Below are 27,563 nucleotides of genomic sequence, written 5' to 3' on the forward strand. Positions count from 1 at the left end.
CTAAATAGGTCATACTCATACTAATTTCCTCTAATTGAGCATTAAACTATTCTTGTTTCTTCTCAAGCTCAACCATCGTAACCTAATGTTGAGTTGTAGTAGCCATTGCCGATGAACCACCTAGGCCTTTGATACCAATTGGAACAGTTTAGATATTTAAGGAGTATACCGAGAATATTCCTTACTCAAAATAGGAATTCCAATGTTAGAATGGATTTCGTTGTAAGGAACGAAAATACTTGTGTAGAGAATAATTAAAGAAGATAGAATTTTAGTGAATGATGATGTAAAATTTTCATTGGCCATCAAACTTAATAATACCCAAGTTGGTTACAATTGCCTGATAACAAAAGGCAAATTGTAACAAAGTTAATGACACCTCATTGGACATGACAGAAACATATGCTCACAATTCACTAGTTATCATCTATTACATAAAACTAGGAATGAAGTTAAAAGCATATATTATGTATTATTAAGTGCCATAAATATGTTGTGACAGACTATAGGGGTAGTTAATGTGTAGTATCCACAATTTGTTGCTAAACTTTGATCATGCCTTTGGACTAGATGAAAGAAAATATGGATAATGAAACATTTTTTTTATTTGGCTGAACAGCAACTAAGAGGGAAATAGAAAGAAATTTGATATTTTTTAAAAAATAATTTTTTTCTTTCTAATTCCTCTGCAATTCAAATTTCAAATTTTTTCTACTCGTTTTTCTTTCCTCTGAAACAGAGTAACGCTGTAACTTGAAAGTGTGGGAGTGAAGGTCTTCCAATTCCAATGAACTTGTGCCTCAGTATCATATGCCCCTCCCCTGACCGGCAGACAAGAGACTAATTTGCTACCACACAGAGGGTCAGAGACTAGATTTCAGCTTCGGCTTTTGTTGTTTGCAGTTGTCTCTTCACTAATGCAGTATAGACACCGTTCTTGCTGAGAAGCTCATCATGAGTGCCACTCTCAACTACTTGGCCATCAGATATAACTGCAACGGTATCAGCAGTTTTAACTGTTGATAACCTATGAGCAATGACTAGAACTGTTCTTCCTTTCATAAGAGACTCCATGGCATCCTGCACCACATCCATCACCATTAGTATATTGTGCAAAAAAATAAAAACTAGTTTATATGTTCATGAAACTGGAAAAAGTATCACAACAAAGATAATATATTAATTGTTAACTCACCTGCACTAGGTATTCGCTTTCAGCATCCAGGGCACTGGTCGCTTCATCCAAGAGGAGAATTTTTGGGTCCATAAGCAGGGCTCTAGCAATTGCTATTCTTTGTTTCTGCCCTCCTGAAAGCCTTACCCCACGCTCTCCAACAAAGGTCTGATATTTTTCTGGGAATTTTGATATAAATTCATGTGCATTGGCCATTTTCTGCATTCAAATCCATACTAATTATGAGCAAATGAGAGCTGGGAGAGAGGTGTCTCATTAGAGAATGAAGACAGTAAATATTACAGAAGCATTTTCTAAATCAACAGCGTTCACTTTGCCATCAAATCCATAAGCTATGTTCTCCTCTATGGAACAGTTGAAGAGTGTAGGTTCCTGACTCACTATACTGATCTGCAAATACACAAGTAAACTGCATTAATTTTAAGTTATCAAATCACAAAAGAAAGTTAGATTTTGGAGAGTCCCATGTATTGTTACCAAGGGCATATCATATTACATCTGTGCTTCAATCTAATTTCCCAAACAATAAGACAGAAAACCACAAAATGTAATAGGTGAGAATATATCAGGCACAAGGTATGTACTAATAAATAGCTTTTCACCTTGACTTCTTAACAGGTTAATATATCAGGACTTTATCCCATACTCATCAATTCATAATACTACAAGATATATAGGTTCCTAAAACGCAAAAACATGACACTACAAGACTAAATTGGGTAAATCATTGTCGGTAGTGTATAAATGTCTTATCTAAAGTGTTGTGATTCAGGAATTGTGCATGATTAGATTAGTTTCCATAATATAAGAGATTAGTATTTCTATCATTTATTGTATTCACTCTATAAATAAGATTAGTATATGTACAACAATACACACAATTCTTGAATCACAACATGGTATCAGAGCTTAGGTTCTTTTCTTTTAGAATATATTTTTTCTCTCTTCTTGCTAAGGCCCTTGCTGCCACCTCCGGCTGCCGTCGGCCGCTGCGCCGGTGGCTATCGCCGCCGATCGCTGCGCCGCCGACCACCGCTTCTGGTCACCCACTCTGACCGCCGTCGGCCACTGTGCCGACGGCTACCACCTCCGGTTGTCGCACCGCCGACCGTCGCTCCGGTTGCTACCTCTGACTGCAGCCTCCGGTCGTCGTGCCGCCAGTTGCCGCGCCGCCGACCGTCGCCTCTGGTCGCTTCCTGTCGTTACCTCCAACTTCCGCTTCCGATTGCCACCTCTGACTGCCACTTCCGGTCACCAACTTCGACCGCTGCCTCCGTCATCGCCTCCGATCGCCGACTCCGACCGCTGCTTCCGATCGCCGCTTCCGATTGCCGCTTCTGGTCACCAACTCCGACCGCTGACTCCGATCGTCGCTTCAAGTGGCCGTCGCCTCCGATCACCGCTTCCGGTCGTTGCCTCCGATCGCCGCCTCTGACCGCTGCCTTCGGCTGCCTCCGGTGACCAGTTAGCAGATGTGTTCACAAAATCGCTTAAAGGACCTCGGATTGATTATATTTGTAACAAGCTTGGTGCATATGATATATATGCTCCAGCTTGAGGGGGAGCGTTACAGATATTGTGAATATATTACAGATATTGGATATTGTGAATATATTACAGATATTATGGATACATATATTATGGTTATTATCCTCACTATCAATTAGGGATATGATTAGATTAGTTTCCATAATATAAGAGATTAGTATCTCTATCATTTATTGTATTCACTCTATAAATAAGATTGGTATGTGTACAACAATACACACAATTCCTGAATCACAACATAAAGTTAATATGTACAGAAACGTACTTGTGATATTCAGTTGCTAAAATGTTGTCTTGTAGTGAAACAGTTGTACAGTGCTAACCTATTAATCCATGGTTCCTATTAATCCATGGTCCCCGTTTTCGCCAGTAAATAGTAATAACGAAAAATTGTAGTATTTAAATTCAAACACTTGACTATCAAAGAAGAAAAAACTAAACAAATTTAAACTCAGGATTTTATATAGAGAGAGATAGAGAAGAATCCGTTTACTCCAAAGGGTAAATAAGTCTACTTAAACTTATTTCACTCAATAACTCATATTTTACATTAAATTTTAACAACATTAAATTAAAAGTTCTTAATACATAGATCAAGTCTGCAAATTTTTTAAAAATTTGAAAACTATTTGATAATTTATCTCATTAATTCAAATTGATGGATAATCATAAAAGTATTTTATATGTTGATTTGAATTAATGAAACAGATTACCAAATAGCTTTAAAATTTTTTGAAAACTCGTAAACTTGATTTATATATTAAGAACCTTTAATCCAATGATTGGATTGTTAAAATTTGATGTAGAACATGAATTATTGAATTGAGTAAATTTAAGTAAATTTTCTCTTGGAATAAGTGGATCACTCCTCATATGTGTATATATATAACATCAAGATACCTTTCTGTGTAAGTGCTTGTGCGATATTTCTACCAAAGGAACGCCATTCAGTAGAATCTTTCCCTTGGTTGGGTCATAAAACCTTTCAATCAAGTTTGCAATTGTACTCTGCACAAAATAGAAACAAGTTCAGGTTCTCAATGCTTTCTCCTTTCACTCCACCTTGCTTACCTTTCTATGCTTCTTCAACCCAAGCAAGTTAAATAAGAACATTACGGAATGATGAACAGCAAAAATAAAAACAGGAAGAAAGGGAAAATAAAGATAAGATGTGTACTATATACCTTTCCACCACCACTTGGACCAACAAGAGCTACCTTTGTTCCTGGACGCAGTTTCAATGTAATGCCCTAAAGATGAACAATGCAATATAATTTGCTTAATAGTTTACAACTCAATTTGTAAAGCCAGAACAGAAAACTAGAAGGAAACTGCTACCTTGAGCACTGGATGATTAGGGCGTGATGGGTAGGAAAACCACACATCATCTAGTTCTACTTCACCATCTTGATCACTACAGTAAAAAACATTTAGTGTGACTTTTCGTTTTATGAGATCACCTATCTTCCATAGAAAATGGATATATTTAATTTATGAAATGATTCTAAAATTTACATTATATAATTCAGCCTGTGTTAGGCATTCATTCTCTAGATTATAAAGTTTCACTTCTCAGTAAAACTGAGAAAACAGGGTGGCCTCTATAATGGCATGTTTGATTCTCTTATCACTTTTTAGTTTTAAAAACTATTTTCTAAAACAAATTTACACTACCCAACAATCAAGTTCCCCAAAATCTTTTAAGTTTTCAAAAGTGTTTCCAAAACAAGTGTTTTAAAACCCAAAAAAAAAAAACAGAAACTGGGAGAAATTTTCTCATCCTCTTCACTTTTCTTTTAAGTGCTCGGGATACAAACTTTTAAAATACAAAAATGTGTTCAGAGGATAAATATTTTCAAATGTTCTCAGGAGACAAACAAATTTTAGAAAACATTAAACAACAAAGGCATAAGTGTCTAAATATTGCAAGGACTATTTTATAATGAGTTAACCACATTTTTATCAGCAATACAGTATTTGAGAGAAAAATTAGGACACTGTAAAATGTTTGAGTACAAAATTTCAAAAAGCAAACTCCTTCATCTGCACGTCCTGGTCCTCCTGGACTATGTTCAAGGATGTAAGGATTCTTTCTATTGAAATTTAACATGAGTGTCTCTTGAATAAATCTCATTCATCCATAATTTTTCAACATTAGTTTATAGTATTTTTAATAAAATAAATTAAATATTTTAATGGTTAAGATATCATTCAGTGAATGTCACTGGAGAGGATCTGAACCCGTGTTCAAGGATTGTAAAAAAGCAAAATACAAAAACAGGTCAAATGAGAGGCAAACTGTCCACACTTTTTACTTTTTGGTAATATTCATGAGTGATTCACTCAATGATATCCGTCCTACCCCCTATTTAGTGGGTACTGCATTAATTTCAGCGAACTAAACAAAGTGTTTGTCTTGTATTGCTAACATTTCTCAAAGTTATATTTTAGAAAAATATATGAAACTGACCCCAGTGGACAATTATTTCCCGACTTAGGCATGGATGAGGTACGATCCAAAAGTTGAAATACCCTTCTACTAGCACCTGCAGCTTTCATAACTACTGTATACAATCCTGACAGACCAGATATAGAAGACCCCACTAAAACAAGGCAAAGGAGCTGAGTCATTATAAATACAACAGATTAAACTATCACTAAAATAAATCAAGAAAGAAATATAACTAGCATCATCTTTTATCAAAAAATAAATAAATAAATAACTAGCATCTTAACCAACTAATAACTAATATCCATGGATCATACATACTTTCAATTGTGAATGTTTCACAGGTTTCATTCACATCAAAAGGAGAAAAATAGAAAGATGAACTTACCTGAGAGACTATAAAGAATGAAAGATGTAAGATCACCGGAGGACATGGAACCCTTGATTGTCAAATTAGCTCCATATATAACAACTACAATAACTGAAAGTGTAGATGCAGCATTAAGACCTCCAGAAAAGAGTCCAACAACTTTCTGCATTGCCAAAGAGATATAAGATTAAATGCTCTGTAATGGTAAACAAATAAAATTACACACACATGTATCAAACTATAACTAGCTCACTCACAGCTTGTTTAAGACCAAGGTTAAGTGTTTCTTCAACTTTATCTGAGTAGCGTGTTATTTCATAATCTTCTTGGGCAAATGATCTTACAGTTCTTATTGCACCAAAGGATTCCTGTGCAACACAATCAAAATTAATATCAGTTTAACCATTTTCTTTTTCTCCTATGATATCTGTTTGATGAAAAAAAACATACTTCAGCAATTGATGAAGCAACGGCTGCTGCAGCTTGAGTTTTATGAGAAAGTTCTCGCAGGTAACGACCAAACTTGCGAACAGCAACAGAAAGAACAGGTACAACAGCCAAAGCCAACACTATAAAAGTTGATGAAAGAGAAAAGTTAGGATAATGGATAAAAAAAATCCGGTTGACCTACTTTGGCCAGAGAACCAGTGAAGTGGTCCAGTTATCGATCTAGACAGCTTAAAAGATCAGACAATTAGAGAACCACTCAACCTGGTGGCAATAAACCAGTTTGAACAAGTATTTATTTATTTACTATTTCATTTTTTAATTCAACCAAATATTTTTTGATACAAATAACATGCCATGTATTAGGTCCACTGCCCACACATGGGTTGCTATTATTTATTTTTCTATTTTGCTGGATTTAATATGGTCCTTTTATGCTAATGTTAAATTTCATCTGATTTGATTTCTTAATATTTTATGTTAACTCATTGCTTAATGTAATATAAGATATTATAAATATTTACTTAATTATCACTAGTTTGACAATAATTGAATGAACCAATACATTGTGAACCAAAGTTTCACTAGTTCAATGATTGATCTAATTTTTTAAAAACATTGGTTAGGATAAACATAAAAAATGTGTGTACTGTATTTCTTCGATGATGAATTACTCACATGTTAACTTCCATGATGTTGCAAACATGAAACTCAGACCAATAAATGCAGTTGAAAAGTTTCTCAGGGCCTCAGAAAGATTGGTGGTTGCAGCATTCTTTATGATCTGTGTATCTTCAGATAGCCTACTTAAAAGTTCCCCGGTTCGTGTAACATCAAAGAAGGCTATCTCCTGAAAACTCATCATCCACAATATATAAGCCTACTAAGAGAAAGTAACACATCTAAAGACACACAATCCAAGAGCCATTATGACAATTGTTTTACCTGGTTTACGAGGTGACTGAACAAATTCTTTCTCAGACGTGCAACAACCCTTTCACTAGCAGTATAAAAAAGCCAAGCTCGAAGTGCAGTGCAAATTGAACTGTAAAACCAAGAAAACTCGGTGAACCACTTGGGATTCATAAACATCATGTGACAGATCTAAAGTCATAAGTTCATAACTACTTCCAGATAAAACAATATCTATCTATGATTAACTGGATAGTACTTAAGCAAGGATCATACCCGAAGACAACGATCAGAAAAATTTCTAGTATAGTGCTCTTAACAGCATTCAAAGCTTCATCTCTCTCCTCTGGAGTTCGGAGATCCCTTGAGACAATGTCAATAATCTTCCCACCAAATTTTTGCTGCAGCATTCGAAAGCATCTTAAACTTTGCAATCTGCATCCCGCAATGATGACAGCAAATAACAAAGATACATGTAGTATCTGTGTGTGTGAGAAGGACAGGAAGGGGGAGAAAGTAAAAGATGCATACAACTAAGATACTTGATGTGGCTGCAATCAACAAAGCCACTGTACCAATCACCAACTTCCCGGCCTCGGGCTTTGCCTGCAATTAATTCAAAACAGGAGAAAAAAAAACTTTAATGATCACAAAAATATGGCAGCAATTCATCCAAACAAACACTGGTCACTTACAAGTGAAAACACTCGAAAGAATCCCACATTTGCCGCCTGTAATTTCCAAGCATAAAGTTAACAATTGCACATATTAAAATGATGCTATGAGAGATGATATGTTACATAGAGAATTAAATGATTACCGGCACTGCATCACCATGTTCAAGGTCTGAGACTTGACCTTCTGAGGCACCATCCCTCTTTCCCCTTCCCTATATAGACCGGAAAAATTAATGGAGTACCAGAATGATAAACGCAATCGCAGAAACATTTCCACTTCCACAACCCTTTCGCAGTTTAGTTTCTTTTTAATTACTACAATCATACTAAATGCATAACGATAACAATAACTGGGGAGTTAATTCATAGTTTCAGAGAGCAATTGTTACTAGATAAGGAGCCTTAACCAATAAACCATGCATGAGTTCCAAACCGTTTAGAACCGTTACAAAACGACCGAGTTTAAGGTTTAAGGTTTAACCTCATTCAGGCCCCAAAATGAAAAAATGAAAAATTAAAAATAAATACAAAAAAAAGGCGAAAGATGACAAAGAGTAAAACTTAAACTCTGTTTTGAGCTGAACATACAGTCTCCAAAACAAAACTGAACAGAAAGTGAAACATAGACAGAGAAGCAGGTTTAAATAACAATACAAGAGAAGAGACCAATAATACAAACTAGAAAGAGCAGAAAACATATGTAGCGCAAGAAATTGTAATTGAAATTGACTCACTCCACGCTCAGTCTCCAAGAGAGGGGCTCGTTCACTTCTTAAACCGTTCATTCTGAACCTCTCAACTCAAAGAATGCCTCTTCCACTCCCACTCTCTATTCTAATTAGTAGACCATAGCAATACGTACGTTATACTCGGTAGGTTAGGTCCATACAAAAAGTAAAATAAAATAAAATAAATCTGTCGTTATAGTCGGTTTGTCAACATATACTTTGTTTCCTCCAAAACAAATATTGACTCTCTTTAACATTATGTAATTATCTTTGCAAAATAATTTATGCACATACTTTTCCAGCATTGGAAATGACGCTTATCGTGATAGCCGACTGGTCCAGAGAAAATAAACAAAAATATATGAATAATTGGGGCATGAAAAGAGCGTGCCTAGAGACAGTGCAGTGTAAATAACTACTACTACTCCTTTATATATTAAAGAATTCACTTCTAACATTAGATCAAATCTTTCATTATATGCTTAGAGACAATGAATTTCTTTTCTAATCAATATATTATACCATGAAGAAAATGACCATTAATTCCTGAGAAATTTTGTTTTATTGACAAGTTTTCAAATATACTTTCTTATTGTTACACAATTTTATACTAAGAGAATTTTTTAAAGGGCCTAAAACGAGAATTTTATTGACTGTATCTTTAGACCAACCTTGAAAATAGATAAAAAAAAATAAGAATTTAATTGTTTGATTTAAGATAAATAAGTAAGAAATAGAGAAGAGAGAAATAAAAATAATACTATAATCAATTTTTTATAATAATTTTTTTTCCATGACTTATGTACGCTTCCTGAGTGGTAATCAAATAAAAAAAATTAATCGATTTTAATAGTTACTAATGTTTTGAAAACCCTCAGTATTTGTGAAAATAATATAAATAAATAATTATGGCTGCTCAAAACAGCCAAAAAAATAAAAAAAAAATATATATAATACATTTTAAGGCTATTTAAAATTGCCAGAAAAACGGTCAGAAAGTACAATGTATTGACCATTCTCCACGACATTTTGGAGCTATCTTATGTAAAAATAAAAAGGTAGGATATTTTATTACCAATCAAATTACCGATCTTATTTTTACTCTTCTATTTTCACTTTTTTTTAGGAATAGGATACTTAAAATGTAACATTGATGCTACTCTATTTTCCGAATCTACAGAGTATGGTATATAAATGCATGACTTTCACATCATGATCTTAAGGGATAAAGATATTAATTATAATAGTAAAGAGAAGACTACACTTTCCTAGTCCACTCCTAATGAGAGTGAGGATAAACATGGAGTAGATTCTAGGGTCAAGATAATTAAGTTACTCATAATTTAATAAGGACAATTGAATCATATGCTGGCTTCAATGATTTAATTTTATCTCATCTTATATTGTGTAACAAGTTATGAATGATATGAGTTAAGTTGTTCATTAAACAAGTAATATTAAGGAACTTAAAAAAAATTATTATATAAATAATTCTCTCTGATTTTAAACCAAAATAGAATTTTAACGTTGAACAACTGTTAAAGAAACTCCCGAGGTCTAGTAAGTAGAGTTCACGAGGCCCGAAATACATATGAGCCACGACATATGTTAAAAAAAATATTTTATTTTATATTGTGATGACGTAACCAGTGATGTGCATAGTTACGATTATATATGTTTCATTTTTGGCTATGGACACCTTGTTGCTTAGAAGTTTGGTTAAAAAATAAAATTAGAGAGGTGAGGAAACGTCAGCAGCCACGGCATTGGAATCTGAATGGGCCATGAACATGGTATATCCTACTTGCAGCTTTAGTTCAGTCCATGAATGTGGTCCCTATCGTTTCCTTTTTCTTTATTCGATTCAAGGCACGTGTTATGACGTGGATAAACCAAAGATATATGGGACATGGGTTACATATTCAGATTAAAATAATTATTTCACAAATTTCAAAAATATATCTTCAATAAAAACTGGGCTTTTTTTTTTTTTATTTTTTTGACAATAGTGGAAGAGAATTCCACTTATATTGTTTTATCATTCCTACCTTTATCACCTTCTCCCTGTCTTCAGGTTCCACGTTATGCACCTTTGAGAACGTTCCGTGCCCTAGTTCCCACCCCAACTCATACTTCCCATGCATCAATGTCCAATGTCCCTGTCCCTCACAAATGCCTTTCTCATTCTCACACGTCCTAAATCAACATTGTAATATAATATAATAATATATTACTGTAATCTGCAAAATTTCAACATACTTTAAGAAAGAGATTAAAAAAAAATTACTCAAAGAAAGCTTAAAAAGGGATGTCCAAAGATCTCTGATGATCAACCAATGAATTTTTTAATATCAAAATTTTCGGATTTAAGGTATAAGATGGTTCGCGACAATTTTTAGAAATTATTAAGATTGTACATGTATAGAGTTAATATTGAATGATTACTGTAATTTTTATTTATTTAAATACTCAAATTGGAGTCAAAATTAAAAATCAGAAACCCTAAATTCTAAACACTTCACACAAATTTCCTTTGTACGTCATTCTACTTACTCTCATGAGAGATATTTGTGTGTAATTTTGTACCAATTTTTTCTTTTAGTATAGTATATATGTTTTCTTTTCTTTTTTTTAGTTTTTGATACTTTAAAAATGATTATTCAACCAATATTTATCTTAGGAGGTTACTTATGTATTCTCAATAAATGAGAGGTTTTTATGTGATGTGTATGTATACATTATTATTTAAATGTCATATTAGTCTTTTAAATAAATTTAATTTTTTACTTAAATTTTTTATATTATTATTTACTTTTAATTTCTTAAGAAATGAAAAATCGTGCATGTAATGTCTATGTACGGCTATGTGAAAAAGACAATGGACAGAAATGACCTTATTTTACCTTACTATGGTATTCAACAGGGTCTGCTCTTATTTTTTTTTGGAGAGTATGTCAATAGAACACTGGTACAGCCTCAGAAAATAGAGGCCTAATCATCCTCCGAATAATATTTTATTAATATTTTTTAATAAATTTATTATAAAATAATTATTTAATTTAATATTTTATAATTTAAATTAATATTTAAATTTTCGGAATGCTTTTCGGAGGTTACTTTCAGAGGATGCATCATTTTTGATGTCAATATGATCTTAATGAGGTACGAAACTTTGCATTTGACATTTGTTGGGCTTCCCTCTTTAGGAGCCTGTGTCCCAGCATTTTCGTGCAATAAACCCCTCTCATCGAAGATTAGTGGTAACTGGTAAGTGGTCCTCCGGAACTTTCGAAGAAGGGTAGCCTAGTGTAACAATGAACCGCGATGAACGAACCTCCTTAAATCTTTCCTCAAACAAAGAAGTCCCCAACAAGAATAAAAAGAGGGATTGCTACTGTATAATTATAAAAAAAAATTAATAAAAACTTAAAAATAAATAATATAAAAAAAATTTAAAAAAATTTAAAAAGTTAACATGATATATAAATAATAATATATACATACACATCGAATATAGTAACAAAACTCCTCATTTATTTTTTTATCATTATAAATTTTATTTTCTATAAAACAAACCTTATAATAATCATCAAATCTTATTTAAGAATCATAATTTACCGTACATATTTAAATAAAGAATTCACCGAAAATAATTATACAATGATGATTAGTTTTTTGTTTGTCTTTCTCTTCCCAATGTATGTGCATGAGATTGTGCTAACAATGCAGTGGAAAAAAGGGGACGGTGAAAGGTGTGACATGGAGGAATTGAGTTGGAGGGAGAAGAAGAAATAATAGAGTATGGTAAACTTAGATATAATTTACATGAGTTTGGTTAATTTAAGGGTTGTAATTTTGGTTCCATCATGAACCACCTAACAAGGTGCTCCATTCTAGTCTCAATTTAAAATTTTTGTACTAAAACAGGATAAATAGAAATTAATGGTCTACATATACTTGACATGAAGGTAACAATTCTAAAGATAAGTAGAATTACAATAAAAATAAATAAATTTTAAAGATATTTGATTCAAGAGAAATAAAAATAAAAATAAAATAAATAAATAGAAAAAGTTAAAAACTTACCAAATAATTAATTGTTGAAGTAACAATAATCTCTTAAAGAGTTGAAAATTGATTTTTTGTTTTTTTATATATTATTTTTGACGATTTTAATAAATGCTCTTATAAAACAATTTATAACAATTACTAATTATGATAAATGAAATGGTCACATCCATCACAAAATTCCCAACACATAGTTGCATGTTGTGACGCTGCTTCCATCCCACACAATTGAGATATTAAGAGATATGAATACCTCTTTATTTCTCTTCTTTTCTATTGTGATTTTACCAAACAAGCTTCTTTTCCACCTCATCTCTATTTCCCCTGCCTCTTCCATTTCTTTGTTACTAAATAAACCCTAAAAATACCTATGATTTGTCTCGTTCTGTTGACTTGATTCAATTTAAAGGTAATTTGATGAGTTTAGATTTTAAAAATTAGATAAAATATTTTGAGAATAATTTTGAATTATATTTCAATTCATTTTAATATAGTTTAATACATTTTCTTAAACTGCTATATATACTGATAATAAAATATTTCAACTTAATAGGTATTTGGACTGATTTTTAAAGTAATATATAAACTTTAAATAGTCTCAATGTATGTTTTGGTTTCAATGCAAACGTGAATTTTCACGTTTAGTTGAAGTAAAAAAATTTTGCTTCCACGTAAAATTTATCTTTAATATGGAGAGAGAGTGTAAAATCAAGTTTGAAAATCCAATCCAAACATGTACTCAATTTACCTAAAGAGATCACCAAACAACGTGATATAAAAAATGTAAAATACATAAAAAAGAATTGAGAATAAATGAATAATTAACCATAATAAAACTCGCAAATATCAATAATTAGATAGAAGGACTAAATAATTCATACATATACATAAAATTCTACAATTTATACACGAATATAAAAGAAGAAAGATATGCATTTATTTGTCTCATACCTGTATTCTCTTACACAAAGCAAAAAAAAAGCTAGGAAGACTATACTAAGATCAACTTGAGTTACAAGTTATATCAATATACTTCTTTAGTTTTATGTTATTTAATTATAAATAATCTCAATATTATAATATATTGTAAATTTAGCTATTCTTTTAATTCTTATAATTTCATCAACTTTATCTATTAGTTCATATAGTTAAAAATGTTCTTAGTCTCTACACATATCATTTATATTCTCTTTTAGTTTCTATCATCCATTTTTATAGAAATTATAAAAAAGAAAAGTTTAAAAATTATAGGAAAGATTAAAATGAAACAAATTTAATTATAAAAATTAAAAGATAAAATTGATAATAAAATTACATAAACTAAAAGAATAATTAAACATAAATTATATTAGTATATCATACTTTATTTCACTATACAACAATTTTTTATAGCAAGCTTTACTGATCTAGAAGTCCAATTTACAACATCACTTCAAATCTCTCTCTCTATAGAGAGAGTGTGTGTCGTATTGTACAAATTATTAGTTGAGACAGTTTAGTTAACTAGTCGTTTCAGATTAGTTAACTTCTTTCGTACTTTTATAAATACATATATTTTCCTATTATAATAATTTTTCATCAATTGATTAATATAATTTTTTTTTATGGAAGCTTTTTTTTTTTTTTTTTTAGCTCTATGATGTGCACATTGTCTCATCAAGTTAAAATAACATGTATTACTTCTCATATTTTTTATATGTTGTAATCTTATGTTTTATTCTTTGTTTCCTCCCTATTTGTTTTGAATCATTTAACATTTATAACAATATATAATAATAGTCTCTTTTGATCTCTAATTTTCTTTAAATATTTTTATCCTTAAAAAAGATTATTTTTTATTTATTATATAATAATTGAAGTTATTCTTCCCATATCACAACCGAAATTTTATCCTTAAAAAAGATTATTTTTTATTTATTTTTGTCTCTCTATTTTTTTATTCATTTAAAATATATTAAAAGGCACGATATGTTACTCAGTAATAATTATTCTGTAAAAAAAAAAAGCTTTGTTATACGACATTTTCCCCCTTATACTACGATTAGATATGACAGGCACAATATTGCATATTTTGTTCCCTTATAAATAATATATATATATATATAGATAGATTGATTGATTGATAGATTGATAGAGAGAGAGTGATTCGTCTATTTTAAGAGTAAATCTACTTAATTTTATTCCGTTCAATAACTCATGTTCTACATTAAATTTTAACAATTCAATCATTAAATTTAAAATTTTTATTGTATAGATCAAGTCTAAAATTTTTATTGTATAGATCAAGTCTAAATTTTTTTAAAAAATTTAAAAATTATTTGATAATTCATTTCATTAATACAAAATTTTTAAAAATTTACAGATTTGATCTATGCATTCAAAACTTTAAATTCAAACGGTTAGATCATTAAAATTTGGTGTAGAACATGAGTTATTGAACAGAGTAAATTTAGGTAGACTTACTCTTAGAGTAAACGGATCCCTCCTCATATATATATATATATATATATATATATATAACATATCAAGTGAGGGAAAATTTATTATGAAAGATGAGAGGGTTAAAATATAACTCTTAGATTAATTTTCTCTCACTTATGCCCTGGGCGACACACGTGCTATAATGGACAGGACAAAGGATCGCGATCCCACGAGGGTGAACTAACTCTAAAAACCCGTCCTCAGATCGGATTATAGGCTGCAACTCGCCTGCATGAAGCTGGAATCGCTAGTAATCATCGGTCAGCCATACGGCAATGAATTTGTTCCCAGGCCTTGTACACACCGCCCGTCACAATATGGGAACTGGTCATGTTCGAAGTCGTTACCTTAACCGTAAAGAGGAGGATGCCAAAGGCAGGACTAGTGACTGGAGTGAAGTTATAACAAGGTAACTGTAGATATGCTGAAATTTAAAAATTTGTAAAATTAATTTAAAAATTATATTTTAATCATTTTATCTTTCATAATAAATTTTCTCTCACTTAATATGCTATATATATATATATATATATATATATATATATATATATATATATATATATATATATATATATATATATATATATATATATATATATATATATATATATATATATATATATGACAGGCACATTAAGTAAAACGTCACAAAACAAGTGCCTTCAACAAGATGATACCACACGCGGGATGCATTAATTTGTTATTTATTACTCGTGTCATTGTCCTGTCCTGTGGAAGGCACTTAATATCCACGAATTGGATTAATGAAAGTAATAAAGAGTTGCCACGTGAAAAAAATTCCCAATTCACGAAAACTGATTCCTGCTTATCGTATTTTACTAAATAATTTTAAAATTACTAGTATTTTAATATTGTAATATATAATATAAAAAATTTTATATGATTAAAATAATATTTAAAGTTTTTAATGTATAGATCAAAATAATACTATATAACTTAATAAAATTAAAAGAAAAAAAATGTTACTACAGTTATAATATAATAGTAAAACATCTAAAAATAAGAAAATTTATATTGAAGCTGCAGGAGGAGGAGAGCATTAAATGAATTTCGTCCTCTGCCATCGGGCTTGACCACATTTAGTTGGAGAATAATTACTTGCAATACTTTTTTATCTTACTCATATTTTTTTGGTTATTGATTGAATATAACAAATATTAATTAGTCTACCACTAAATTAATATAGATTCACTAAATCATACAAAACACAAACAAAATTTATGATTTTTATTAAATTTCAGTGAATAATAAATTGTTAGAAAAAGAGAATTAAAAAGAGTATCACTAATATTTTTCTTTGTCTAAAATAGACTTATTTCAAAGGTTTAGAACATATTTGAATGGTTGGGATTTTTGAATTTTTAAATATAATTTTTAAAATAAATGTAATAATATAAGGTTTATAATCTATTTAAATATAATTTTTCAAAAAAAACATAATAATTAAAATTTTAAATATTTTGAGGTTTAATATATTTATAACCTCCTAAACCTTTTTTTTTGTGTTAAAAAACGTTTTTTTGATTGTTTTTTAATTTAAGTCCTCAAATTATAAAAAAAAATGTAATTGATTTTGTTTCTTCTAATTTTTATAATCAAGTCCATGAGTAATATTTATAAGCTCCTAAACCTTTTATTTCTGTCTTTTGAAAAGTAATACTGTCTCCATTTTATGTTATAGAATGCAGTTTGCATTGTTTATTCCAAAGACTAACAAAATAGTAGTAATGTGATGATGTGCAGTCATATTGGGAGATTACATCTGATAAATACCTAGACTACATAAAGCAATATGTTGTGGGAATTGGACCTTGGAAGGACACGTTGGTACCTGTGGTAAATTATTATACGATAAATCCTACTAATCTTGTTACTATGGCTCATGCACATAACCTGCAGGTACAGTTCTGGTTTAAAGCTTATTTTCTTTCATATGATTTGATAATTTTTGGTAGACTGAGTGAAATTATTCTTGATCTGGTTGTCTTATATGTTTCTTGAGAATCTGTTGACATTTCCTCTCTTTAATTTGTAATCTACTGCATTGTCTTCCATAACAAATAACAAATATGAATTGCTAATAATAATGCAGGTACATCCACATAAATGAGAACCTATTTTTACACTTCAGCTTCTCTCAAGAACCGTATTTTTACAGACTTCACTGGTAGTCTTCATCATTTTCAGGAATGGACCTCTAACCGTCAAGATGATGATTGCAAAAATGAATCCAAGTTACTGCATAAAATTGCTTTGTTGGTCTCCTCTTATAAATAATCTTGAGAAGTCAAATGGTGTATAAGTGTTTGGATTAATTTATTGTGTTCAAAAAAATCTTATAGCTATTTACAAGAGATCTTTTGACTAAAGTATCCGAAAATTAAGCAAAATCAAACATCACTAATCAATCACAGTGAGGCAAAACCGGTATATAACCCACGCCCTCCATGTCTAAATAAAGTGAAGGTTCAATAAAAGGGGCATAAACATGAGCTTTCGTCCATGCCCTCCATGTTTAAATAAGGAGTGCGCTTATACGTGGACAAGTTTTCACCATAATGCCCAACCTACATGTCAATATTTGAACTGCCTACTTCCTGAATCTTGGAAAGTTTAATTAGTATGGAACATTTTTCTGTTTATTAAAAACAAACTCTAACTAATATACCACATGATAACTCAGCAAAGCAAACTAAAATCTCGCATTAAATTATATCCAAGATCAAGCTGAAATTTAAGATAGTGCTGCATATAAAGAAACATGCTGCTGCAGTGGAAATGTCTGAAAAGGTTTCAACCATTCACAACGCAAGTTGTCTGTCAACAATATACTATTTTGCCATTTTAACTTTATGATACTCTTAAGCATGTTGTCAGGAATTTGACTATTGGTCAGGAGATATCCTCGGCGCAAACAAAAAAAAGAAGGAATATGATTGATTTGTGAATCAGTTGTTTCAGGCATCTCAAACAAAAAGCACAGCCAATAACACTAACATTAAGGGCTATTATAAGGCAACGTCCTTAATTGCCGCAGTACAAAAGGAGTTGAAATCTTGTCACTAATATGCTAACCGTTGAAATTTTCAAGAGAAAAGAAATGCAGAATTTGATTCACCGAGAACAAAAAATATATTGAATGAGAAAGTCACACTGTTATGGATGTTCCAAATACAATTTATAAATCTTAAAGAATAACTACCCACTAACAAATGGTCCTAGGAATAAACCACAAAGAAAAACAGGGATAACAAAGCGCCTAAACTTCCCAAGTGACTCCTTAAGACTAGGAAAACAACTACAAATAAAATAACATAATCAGAACTTGGACATGTTTCAGTCTTGAAGCATTTTCCTAACACTAACTTCACAAGAAATATCCACCACTTAAGCATTACAATTTTTGCAAGTTAAGCACATGAATACCATGGCTAAAAGGAATTGAGAGAAGTTAAGAATAAACTATAGAGAAAATGAGAAGAGTGAAAATCTCGGTCACCAAATAAAGGTTCCTCATTTATATAATAGATGTGACAATAAGCTGTAATCAAGAAAACTCTCAAGCTTGCCCCATTTTACACAGAAAATTAAGTTCAGACATCTAATATTATAAACCAATTCAGTTTATCACTTTCACATGTACTTTTGAGCTAATTTATAATTGAAATTCCACATCAGATGTGACAGACTATTATAGCAAGAATCTAATAGATTATAAAATAACCATTAGTAACAAGTAACAAGTATCCTGCCAGATTAATAATAATAAGTGAGTACTCTTTACATTGCCACATGCATTGCAAAAAAACACACAATAAGTCAAGTCCTCTTTGCATTGCCACGTATGTGTTGCATAAAACAGAAGTTCTTTGTTACTTTAGACTCAAGCAAAACATCTCTTGATCTTCCAAAAAGTAAAACAGTGGAAGTTAATCAGAATCCATCTTCTATCAAGTTGATTCTTACGCTGCGTACCTGTAGTGCAAAACAAAAGGTCTGTAATAGATTTCAATGTGGCCATAACATTCACTCTGCAGGTCTATTAAAGAACGATACTCTAACATATGATTCATATTTGTCCATCACAAGGGCTAAAATTTGACAGCTAAGAATTTTCACAGTAATGAATATAAAGCACCAACTCTAATATAGATATCAAACGCAACACAGGAACACAACTAATAAGCAAAATATGACACTGAGACATTACATGTATGTGTGTATAACTACATGACAAAAATCTAAATTGAGAATTAAGATTTATATATATTCACCTTGTAGAAACAAAGTTGTTAAACTTAACAATTTTTATATGATAAGAGATGGATCATTTCACAATGAAATCTTTAAAAAAAAAAATCCATGATAAAATTATGAATTATATCTCTTAAAAGTTAAATACCTAGTAGTTCTTATGAAAATGAAACTTAGAAAACAACAAAAGATGTTATGAGCCTTGCAATATTTATAAAACAAGTTGACTTTTTAATTTTTTTTAAAGAATGTCAGATAAGTGTTTAGCCAAGAGTAGGTGTCAGCTCACTCTTTTTGACATTTGTCCAAGTTGTGTCGGATAGGTATCAAGCCGTGTCAAAGAGGTGTTCAAGAAAAAAAAATAATAAAATTATGACACAATGGAAAGGTGTGAGATGCATGTCTAACAAGTATCATGTCTAAAACATGCCTCACATGTCGATATGCCATTTTGTAGAGGAGTTTTTGCTTCATAGGTTATGATATATAACCCTTTTCTCTATAAAATTCAACTATATTCAAGGATGGTGATAGGATGGAAGAAAGTAAAACATATTACTTAACCTTAGGTCTTTCCACACCCTTTTTAACCACACAAATAAATTTTATATTTGATTGCCTTTTCTAACTAGAGATTGTTTTAGTCTTTATAACTAATCCATTTTCACCAAGCTTTACAACATTTGACCCAAGAGATGTGTCATGTGTTAGGAAGTCCACAAGAAATTTAAAACATTGTTGAATCTTCTATGATATAGACAACACCATAAATGTGACCTTACTTGGATAAAGGGTCTGTTCGTGTAAACTTATCCAGAACCACCTTTAGAAGTTTACCTAAGCATGTCTAGAGTATCTAAGTTGGTTGAATTTTCTTAAACACCAAACAGTTCTGAGTTGTTGCTTATCAAGTAACTTTGATCTTAAAAAGAAACATTTGTATTCCATAAAGCAACATGACAATTAATCAGTGTACCAATGTTCTGAATTTACGACAAAGGCTAAAGTACGACAAAGGCTAAAAGAAAACAATAAGAGGATGTTTTAATATACCTTTCCATAACTTTCCATTTAAGGAGATCAACCAAATAAGTAGGCCATGACATTGGTAGGTATAGCATAGGAGGAAGGACGTCCATCCATGTTTAACTTAAAAACCACCGCTCTAGTGAAAGGAGAATACCGACCATTCAGCAGATCAGGAAACATAGACAGAACCTAGGAAATAAGTATTCAAAAGAGAATAATTTAGTTGAAAGAACAGTAGTGTAGCAACTATTAATCAAAATACCAGATTGAAAAAAAATTATGCTTACTTTAATAACATCAAGGGATAAAGATACAAACTTTGCACTTCTCATCACCTCAAACAACGTAATCAGCCGAAGAGAAAGATCAGTATCCTTAGTCAAACAGTTTATAACAATATTCACTTTCTCCACTTGGGAAAGATTCACCCTTGCAGAAAAATTATAAAGATGAGAATCACGGTAGCTAAAAGATTGAAGCCTTGGCGTGAAAAGCTCAATAACACAGTCAGAATCAAACACATCATCCACTCTCAGCCGAGACACTCAAATCCACAAGATGGGGCGCAGAGATTTTGAAGCTCTTAACACTGCCATAGTACTGGCAATCATGCAGACACAAGCATCTGAGATTATGACAACCCCTGAAAAGATCAAGTTCCTCCTCTGCCCCACACTCGAACCGACAATCAAAAAAGTAAAGGCATTGAAGAGAAAAGAAGTCAAAAGTTGTGGCCTCGGCGGATATGTCGGCGAGCTTGAGGGTGGTGAGGGATTGTCACAAAGAGAGTTGAGGAAGGTTGGCCACGAGGCATTCGGCGTAGATGGTGAGAAGCTGAATGGTGGGTGAGTGGGTGACATGGTCAATGATGGATTCAACCATGTGGCCATCGTCGAGTTCATCATTGCAGGAGAAGTTGAGGGCGTAGAGGTTGGTGGAAGAGTCTCTGTGGGACATGAAGTGGTGGATGAAAGAGTGGAAGAGGAGAGGGTGGTGGAAGGAGGAAGAGTTGAAGTTGAGGCCGGGGAGGGAAGTCCAAAGCTTCTTCCATAGCTTACTCAAAACGCTCGTTTGAACCGCTGAAACTGCGTCCACAAAGGAAAGCACACGGTGGATGATTTCGTCCGGTAACCTGCTTAGCCTGTCTACCTTCTTTTTCTTCCAATTACTGTCATTGCTGTTTGCCTTGGTGGTGAACTTTGAACTTGAAACCTTCATCTTTTTTCTTGCTAAATAAAATTTAACTATTTCTTTTTGCTTTTTTTTTTTTATTTCTCTTTTATCTTTGAAATCATTTGCATTCTCTTCTCGTCTTAAAAAGAATAAATTTTTTGAACAGTCTTTATCTCAGAAGAGTCACAAATGAGTTTAAGATTTAGGGTTTAGATAAGTCACAAAATAGTTCAAGTCTCAAGATTTAGATGAGTCACAGACTTAGATATAATATTTGTGATGAACCTTTAAATCAAATAAGTCACAAATGAATTTAGGATTTAGGGTTCAAATGAGTCATGAGTGAGTTTAGACTTTAGAGTTTAGGGTTTAGATAACTCACAGATGTAATACTAGTGATGAATCTTTAAATCAAATGAGTTAGAGATGAGTTTAAGATTTAGGGTGCAGATAAATCATGAGTGAACTTAGGGTTTTAGGGTTCAAATAACTCACAGATGTAATACTTGTGATGAATCTCTAAGTCAGATGAGTCACAAGTGAGTTTAGGATTTAGAGTTCAGATGAGTCATATGTGAGTTTAAGATTTAGGGTTTAGACAAGTTATGAGTGAGTTTAGGGTTTAGGGTTTAGATGCCTTGCATGTGTAATATGTGTGATGAATCCTTAAGTCAGGTGAGTCACTAGTAAATTTAAAATTTAGAGTTCTGATCAGCCATAAACTCATAAGGTTCATATGAGTTTTGAAAATAGGATTCACATGAGTCACATTTGAGCTTTGGAATTAGGATTCAGACAACTCACATGTGAGTTTTGAAATTAGGATTCAGATAAGTCAATGGTGCGTTTTAGAATTAGGATTCAGATAAGTCACATGTGAGTTTTGAAATTAAGATTCAGATAAGTCACAGGTGAGTTAATATATTGTTGGTGTAAGATGTAATCAATACTATTAAATAAATTTTTTTAGAAATTCCTTTCACTTGTTTTTCTTTAAAATTAGTCTTATCTCTGACCTTAAAACAAATTATATAAACAATGAATCTTCAGGTTAAATATTTCACAGGTGAGTCAATATTGTATTACTATTAGGTAGAATCAACAGTATAGATTATACTAGCTACTGAAACAATATATTATTTAAAAATAATATCAAAATTCTCTTGAAAATTAAATGGTCATTTTTAAATTTATTAAAAATTGAATAGTCAAAATTAGTCAACAATTTTAATAAGAAAAAATTTCTTAATTTATATTCACACTTTACTTTTAAAATTTTCAGTTGAAGAAAAGAAACATAAAATACTAGAAACACCTTCTATGTTACAAACTTTTTTTTCTTCTATTAATTAAAAATAACACATGCTAATGTTTAAATATAAGATAATATTGGAACAAGTCTTTTAAGATTTAGTTTGCACACTTCCTTTTCTTTCTCTTACTTTTGTAACGACCCGGCTAGTCACTACACACGGCATCGTACACTAGAAACTCCAGACAGATAGAACAAGTATATAAATATAGGATCTAGAATATATAAATATACAAAGTTCTGGTCTGACTAGGGTTAAAGTGCACCAAAGAAAATTACAACCAAATGCTACTATCCCAAGTAGCTACAAGCAAAATATCCACACAAGCAAAACAGCTCCAAGGTCCGCCGGAGACTCATCCCAAGACGCCCACCTATTCCTGTTCTGCTCCCATACATAGTATGATCATCGCAGTCCAACAACATGGAAAACATCAAAGGGTAAGCTAGTATACTTTAAAAATCAACCTATAATTAAATGCATAGTAATATGATTAAGTCCGTCGTCATATTTAATAGCACATTTGCACAGCTCATACTATTCAGCAATATCAGCACCGCGATGCGGCTACATCGACACTGCTTAGCAGCAACAACAACAACAACAACAGCAACAGCACCACCTCAAGTGGTTATAATGGCCCCTCAATTAGGCACATATCAGCACCAGCTAGCGGTTATTACAGCACCACGTATGTGGCAAACAACAGCACCGACTTAACGGCTACAACACCACACCATTCAGCATAGTACAGCATGGCATATTACAGCACAGCACAACATTTCAACACATCATACAACTCAGCTTGGCTCAACAACATTAATCAATATTAGTCAGCATAAATCAACATATTCAAAAAAAAACACATCCAAAACAACCTTCAACTTATCATAATCACTCATTGTAAAACGACAACCATTACTAATTATAGAATATATGGAGTCATAATGCTCCTATCATGTTCATCCTTATATCATATTAATGATAAGAAAATTTCCTACAACTCTCAGGAAGACCCCAAATCCTAATTCCTTCATCTACCATGTGAAAAATTTTAAAAACCGAAACAGCTATAACTAATGCTGATAGCTTGACCCCTCTTCACTAAAACGACCATATCTGGAGTTCTAAAACTCCTTTTTGAGTGATTCCAGCGCCATTGGAAAGCTAACATCCAAGGCTACAACTTTCATGAAGACTACAAAGTCCAATTCTGAAAGTACAAAGGCGCTCAGCGCCTCCAAAGCGCTCAGCGCTTTGCCTCTAGAGATTCTCCTCTAGCTCTCTGCCTCTAAAGTGCTCAGCGGTTTAAAACGGCTCAGCCGTTTGGCTCCAGGGGGCTCTCTGCCCCCAAAGCGCTCAGCGCCTTAAAACGGCTCAGTCGTTTGGTTCCAGGGGCTCTCTGCCCCCAAAGCGCTCAGCGCCTTTAAACGGCTCAGCCGTTTGCGACAGCGAACACAATCCCTCCACCATTTTTGAACAACAATCCTGCAGATCTTAACAGAAAATTAACATGCAAATGGATCAAAATGTCACATTTTCATCATGGAGTTCAAAGATACCAGCTTTATATGCATGCAACCACAAATCAAAGAAAATCAAACTTTGGATTCAAGACCACAAAACCCCCAAAGTTTCAGCAGCTCAGCCAATAAAATCACTCATTTTCAACCACCAAAGAGTTCGTAGAACTCGTTTCAACCCCAGAAAAACCAAATGACTAGCTTCCCTTACCTCAAAATGAAGATCGCAACTTCCGGGAATGAGAAAAGGAGAAGAAGGGGAAAAGCTCCACGAAGAAGAAAGTGACCCACGCCTCAGTTAGTCCTCAACACCCGAAACAGCATCTTGAATTCACACCCCAAGGAGAAAGATTAGTGAAGTGAGGAGGGAGGAGTAAGGAGAGTAAGGGTGAAGGGAAATGGAGAGTGAGTGGGAGAGGGGGGTGTCGGGGAGAGAAAAAAAAAATGAATAGGGGAAGTAGGGTCTCACAACTTTTACCTAAGATTAGTTTGTGTTTTGTTGTGTTATAAGACTTAATTTTTTTTTATTTTCTTTTATTTCACTTTCTCCTTTGTATTGCAGTCTTCTTTGTTTTAAATATTTTTTTTTTCAGAAATGCATTTAACTTGTTCTTTTCTTTTAAATTAATTGTATCTATGTTCTTAAAAAAACAAAATTTATTATGAAATTTTCTACATTACTAAATCAAATATAATCAATTATATAAATTATACTAGTTATTGAAATTAAATGTTAATTAATCAATCATTTTTACCATTCATTGTAAACCGAATATAATCTATGATATTTTTACCCTTGATTAAAAATTAAATAGTCAAAATCCCGCACTTAAAATTTTAGAAGAGGATAAGCAAGAAAGTAATCACATAAAGCAACGGACATAATGAGTTTATATTACTTGTATATATATATATTAATGTATTTATATATGATAAATATTATATATATATATATATATATATATACTTGTATATATATAATTATATTTAGTTAATATTTTAAAATAAATTTATGAGTAATTTGAAACAATTTTAAAATTAAACTTGAAAAAAAAATAACAATTCCTATACATAGACCATTTGTTATATTACTCAATGTAACATATTTAATTAAAAGAAATACTAGCAACACTTTTTTATTTGAGTAATACTTTCATGAATATTAATTATAAATTATAAATATTAATAAATTTTATTAACATATTAAGATAGACTTGTTAAATGATGACACTCATAATTTTTTATTATTATTTTGAATAAATTTTAATGAATAATAAAAAATATTAAAAAATATCACTAACATTTTTTCATTTACTTTTTAAAAAAGTTTTAGTACATATTTAAATGATTGTGTGAACAAAATGGAGTTGATGGATTTTTTTTATGAGTTAATCACCTATACACTATTAGTGAAATTTTTTTACATTGACAATCAATCATATCTTTTAATGGTATCATGTCATTTACTTATTTAATAAAATAAATAAAATAAAATAATTTAAAAGATATGATTGGTTGCCAATATAAAATTTTTTACATTAGCAGTGTATGAATAATTAACTCTTTTGTTTATTGAGTCTGTGAGTCAACCTACTTATCACATATTTAATTCAAATGAAAATGAGTTGGATTTTTAATGAATTGGGTTCAATTTTTCTAGAACTGAAAATGATAATTTTTTTAGTCTAATTTAATTCACTTATGATAAACAAGTTGAGGCAGATTATAATTCATTTTGACAGTTTTCATTAGCATGGACCATGTGAGTAAGAGGCCGGTGAAATCAAGAAGCAAACCCACCACCAGGTAACCTGAAGGTCTAGAATGCAAGTTTTGTTGTTTAGGGTTGTCCTCGGTCTAAACTTGGACAAGGCCAAGCAAGACCACCGGGAACAATCCAGTAGTCGGACACAGCCACAAAAAAGAGAAGTCCAAGAAGAACATCAAAACTTAGTATAGTTGAGCACAAAGACAGCAACAACCACAAAGAGCAAAGTTCAGAAGACATCTTGTAGAACTCAAAAGGTTTTGTGTGACTGAGACAGAAGGTTTTTTTAGGCTAGTGGAAGGGGAGAGAGAGAGACACTTTAGAAGGGCCTTGAAATTGTTGTGAATGACCATGTGTGAGCCAACACTTATATAGATATCAAGACTCCTATGGAACCATCTTTTTCCAACACTTCTTTTATCAGTAATTTCTTGATCTGTGTTGTGTTGGATGGTTTTTATGTTTATGTGCTTAGCTTGTCTACCTTCTTTTTCTTCCACTTACTCTCATTGCTGTTTACCTTTGTGGTGAAGTTTGAACTTTGAAGCTTTCATCTTTTTTCTTGTTAAATAAAACAACTATTTTTTTTTTTTTGCTTTTTTTCTTTCACTCTCATCTTTGAAATCATTTGCATTCTCTTCTTGTTTTAAAACAAACAATATTTGTGAAGAGTTTTTGAGTTAGAAGAGGCACAAATGACTTTAAGATTTACAGTTTAGATAAGTTACAAATGAGTTTAAATTTAAGAATTCAGATGAGTCACAAATATAATATTTGTGATGAATCTTCAAGTCAAATGAGTCACAGATGAGTTTAAGATTTAAGGTTTAGACAAGTCATGAGTGAGTCTAGGATTTAGGGTTTAGATGCTTCATAGGTGTAATATGTGTGATGAATCCTTAATTAAGTCAGGTGAGTCACTGGTAAATTTAAAATTTAGAGTACAGATTAGTCATAAACTCATAAGGTTCAGATAGGTTTTGAAAATAGGGTTCACATGAGTCACATTTGAACTTTGGAATTAGGATTCAGATAAGTCATAGGTGAATTTTGGAATTAAGATTCAGATAAGTCACAGGTGAGCTTTGGAATTAGGATTCAGATAAGTCACATGTGAGTTTTTGAATTAAGATTCAGATAAGTTACACCTGAGTTAATATATTGTTGTGTAAGATGTAATCAATACCATTAAATAATATTCGTTTCACTTGTTTTTCTTTAAAATTAGTCTTATTTCTGACCTTAAAACAAACAACATAAACAATGAATCTTCAGGTTAAATAATTCACAGGTAAGTCAATATTGTATTACTATTAGATATAATCAATGGTGTAGATTATACTAATTATTGAAATAATATATTAATTAAAAATAATATCAAAATTCTATTGGAAATTAAATGATCATTTTTACATTTATTAAAAATTGAATAGTCAAAATTAGCCAACTATTTTAATAATAAAAAAAGAATTTCTTAAGTTTTATTCACACTTTACTTTCAAAATTTTCGATTGAAGAAAGGGAACATAAAATACTAGAAACACTTTTGTGTTACTAATACTTCTTTTTTTATTAATTAAATATAACACATGCTAATGTTTAAATAT

General features: G+C 31.5%; 2 protein-coding genes across 3 annotated transcripts; both read right to left on the reverse strand.

Moving 5' to 3' along the window:
• Positions 1–447: 447 nt before the first annotated feature.
• ABCB27 (transporter associated with antigen processing protein 2) lies at positions 448–8,491 on the reverse strand. Of its 2 annotated transcripts, XM_020371013.3 has the most exons (17): positions 8,333–8,491; positions 7,742–7,810; positions 7,617–7,652; positions 7,453–7,527; positions 7,198–7,322; positions 6,955–7,054; positions 6,688–6,859; positions 6,013–6,131; positions 5,820–5,930; positions 5,581–5,725; positions 5,214–5,346; positions 4,082–4,157; positions 3,928–3,993; positions 3,644–3,751; positions 1,478–1,585; positions 1,196–1,393; positions 448–1,080 (listed from the first exon to the last, which is right to left on the reverse strand). In XM_020371013.3, the coding sequence occupies exons 1-17, from the start codon at positions 8,381–8,383 to the stop codon at positions 871–873; spliced, it is 1,902 nt and encodes a 633-aa protein (XP_020226602.1). In that variant the 5' UTR covers positions 8,384–8,491; the 3' UTR covers positions 448–870. The 2 variants fall into 2 exon arrangements, with proteins under 2 accessions (XP_020226602.1, XP_082931682.1); XM_083075556.1 differs by lacking the exons at positions 7,742–7,810; positions 8,333–8,491 and having other exon boundaries at positions 7,198–7,356.
• A 10,140-nt stretch (positions 8,492–18,631) lies between these two features.
• LOC114916485 (putative FBD-associated F-box protein At5g22720) lies at positions 18,632–21,744 on the reverse strand. The gene is made up of 3 exons (XM_083075558.1): positions 20,467–21,744; positions 20,204–20,368; positions 18,632–18,871 (listed from the first exon to the last, which is right to left on the reverse strand). Exon 1 carries the CDS (start codon positions 21,395–21,397, stop codon positions 20,957–20,959), a length of 441 nt encoding a protein of 146 aa, XP_082931684.1. The 5' UTR covers positions 21,398–21,744; the 3' UTR covers positions 18,632–18,871; positions 20,204–20,368; positions 20,467–20,956.
• Positions 21,745–27,563: the final 5,819 nt, after the last annotated feature.

Source organism: Cajanus cajan, chromosome 5, assembly GCF_000230855.2.
Source record: "Cajanus cajan strain Asha chromosome 5, NIPB_CcT2T_4, whole genome shotgun sequence".
Classification (NCBI taxonomy): Eukaryota; Viridiplantae; Streptophyta; class Magnoliopsida; order Fabales; family Fabaceae; genus Cajanus; species Cajanus cajan.

What these genes read in the sequence shown, in the direction of transcription:
- ABCB27 (XM_020371013.3), bottom strand. Translation starts at nt 8,383, where the DNA reads ATGAACGGTTTAAGAAGTGAACGAGCCCCTCTCTTGGAGACTGAGCGT. An exon ending in AACATGGTGATGCAGTGCCG is followed by an intron (nt 7,653 to 7,741) that starts GTAATCATTTAA and finishes TGGAAATTACAG; the next exon opens with GCGGCAAATGTGGGATTCTT. An exon ending in ACAAGCACTTACACAGAAAG is followed by an intron (nt 1,586 to 3,643) that starts GTATCTTGATGT and finishes GTGTATTTGCAG; the next exon opens with ATCAGTATAGTGAGTCAGGA.
- LOC114916485 (XM_083075558.1), bottom strand. Translation starts at nt 21,397, where the DNA reads ATGAAGGTTTCAAGTTCAAAGTTCACCACCAAGGCAAACAGCAATGAC.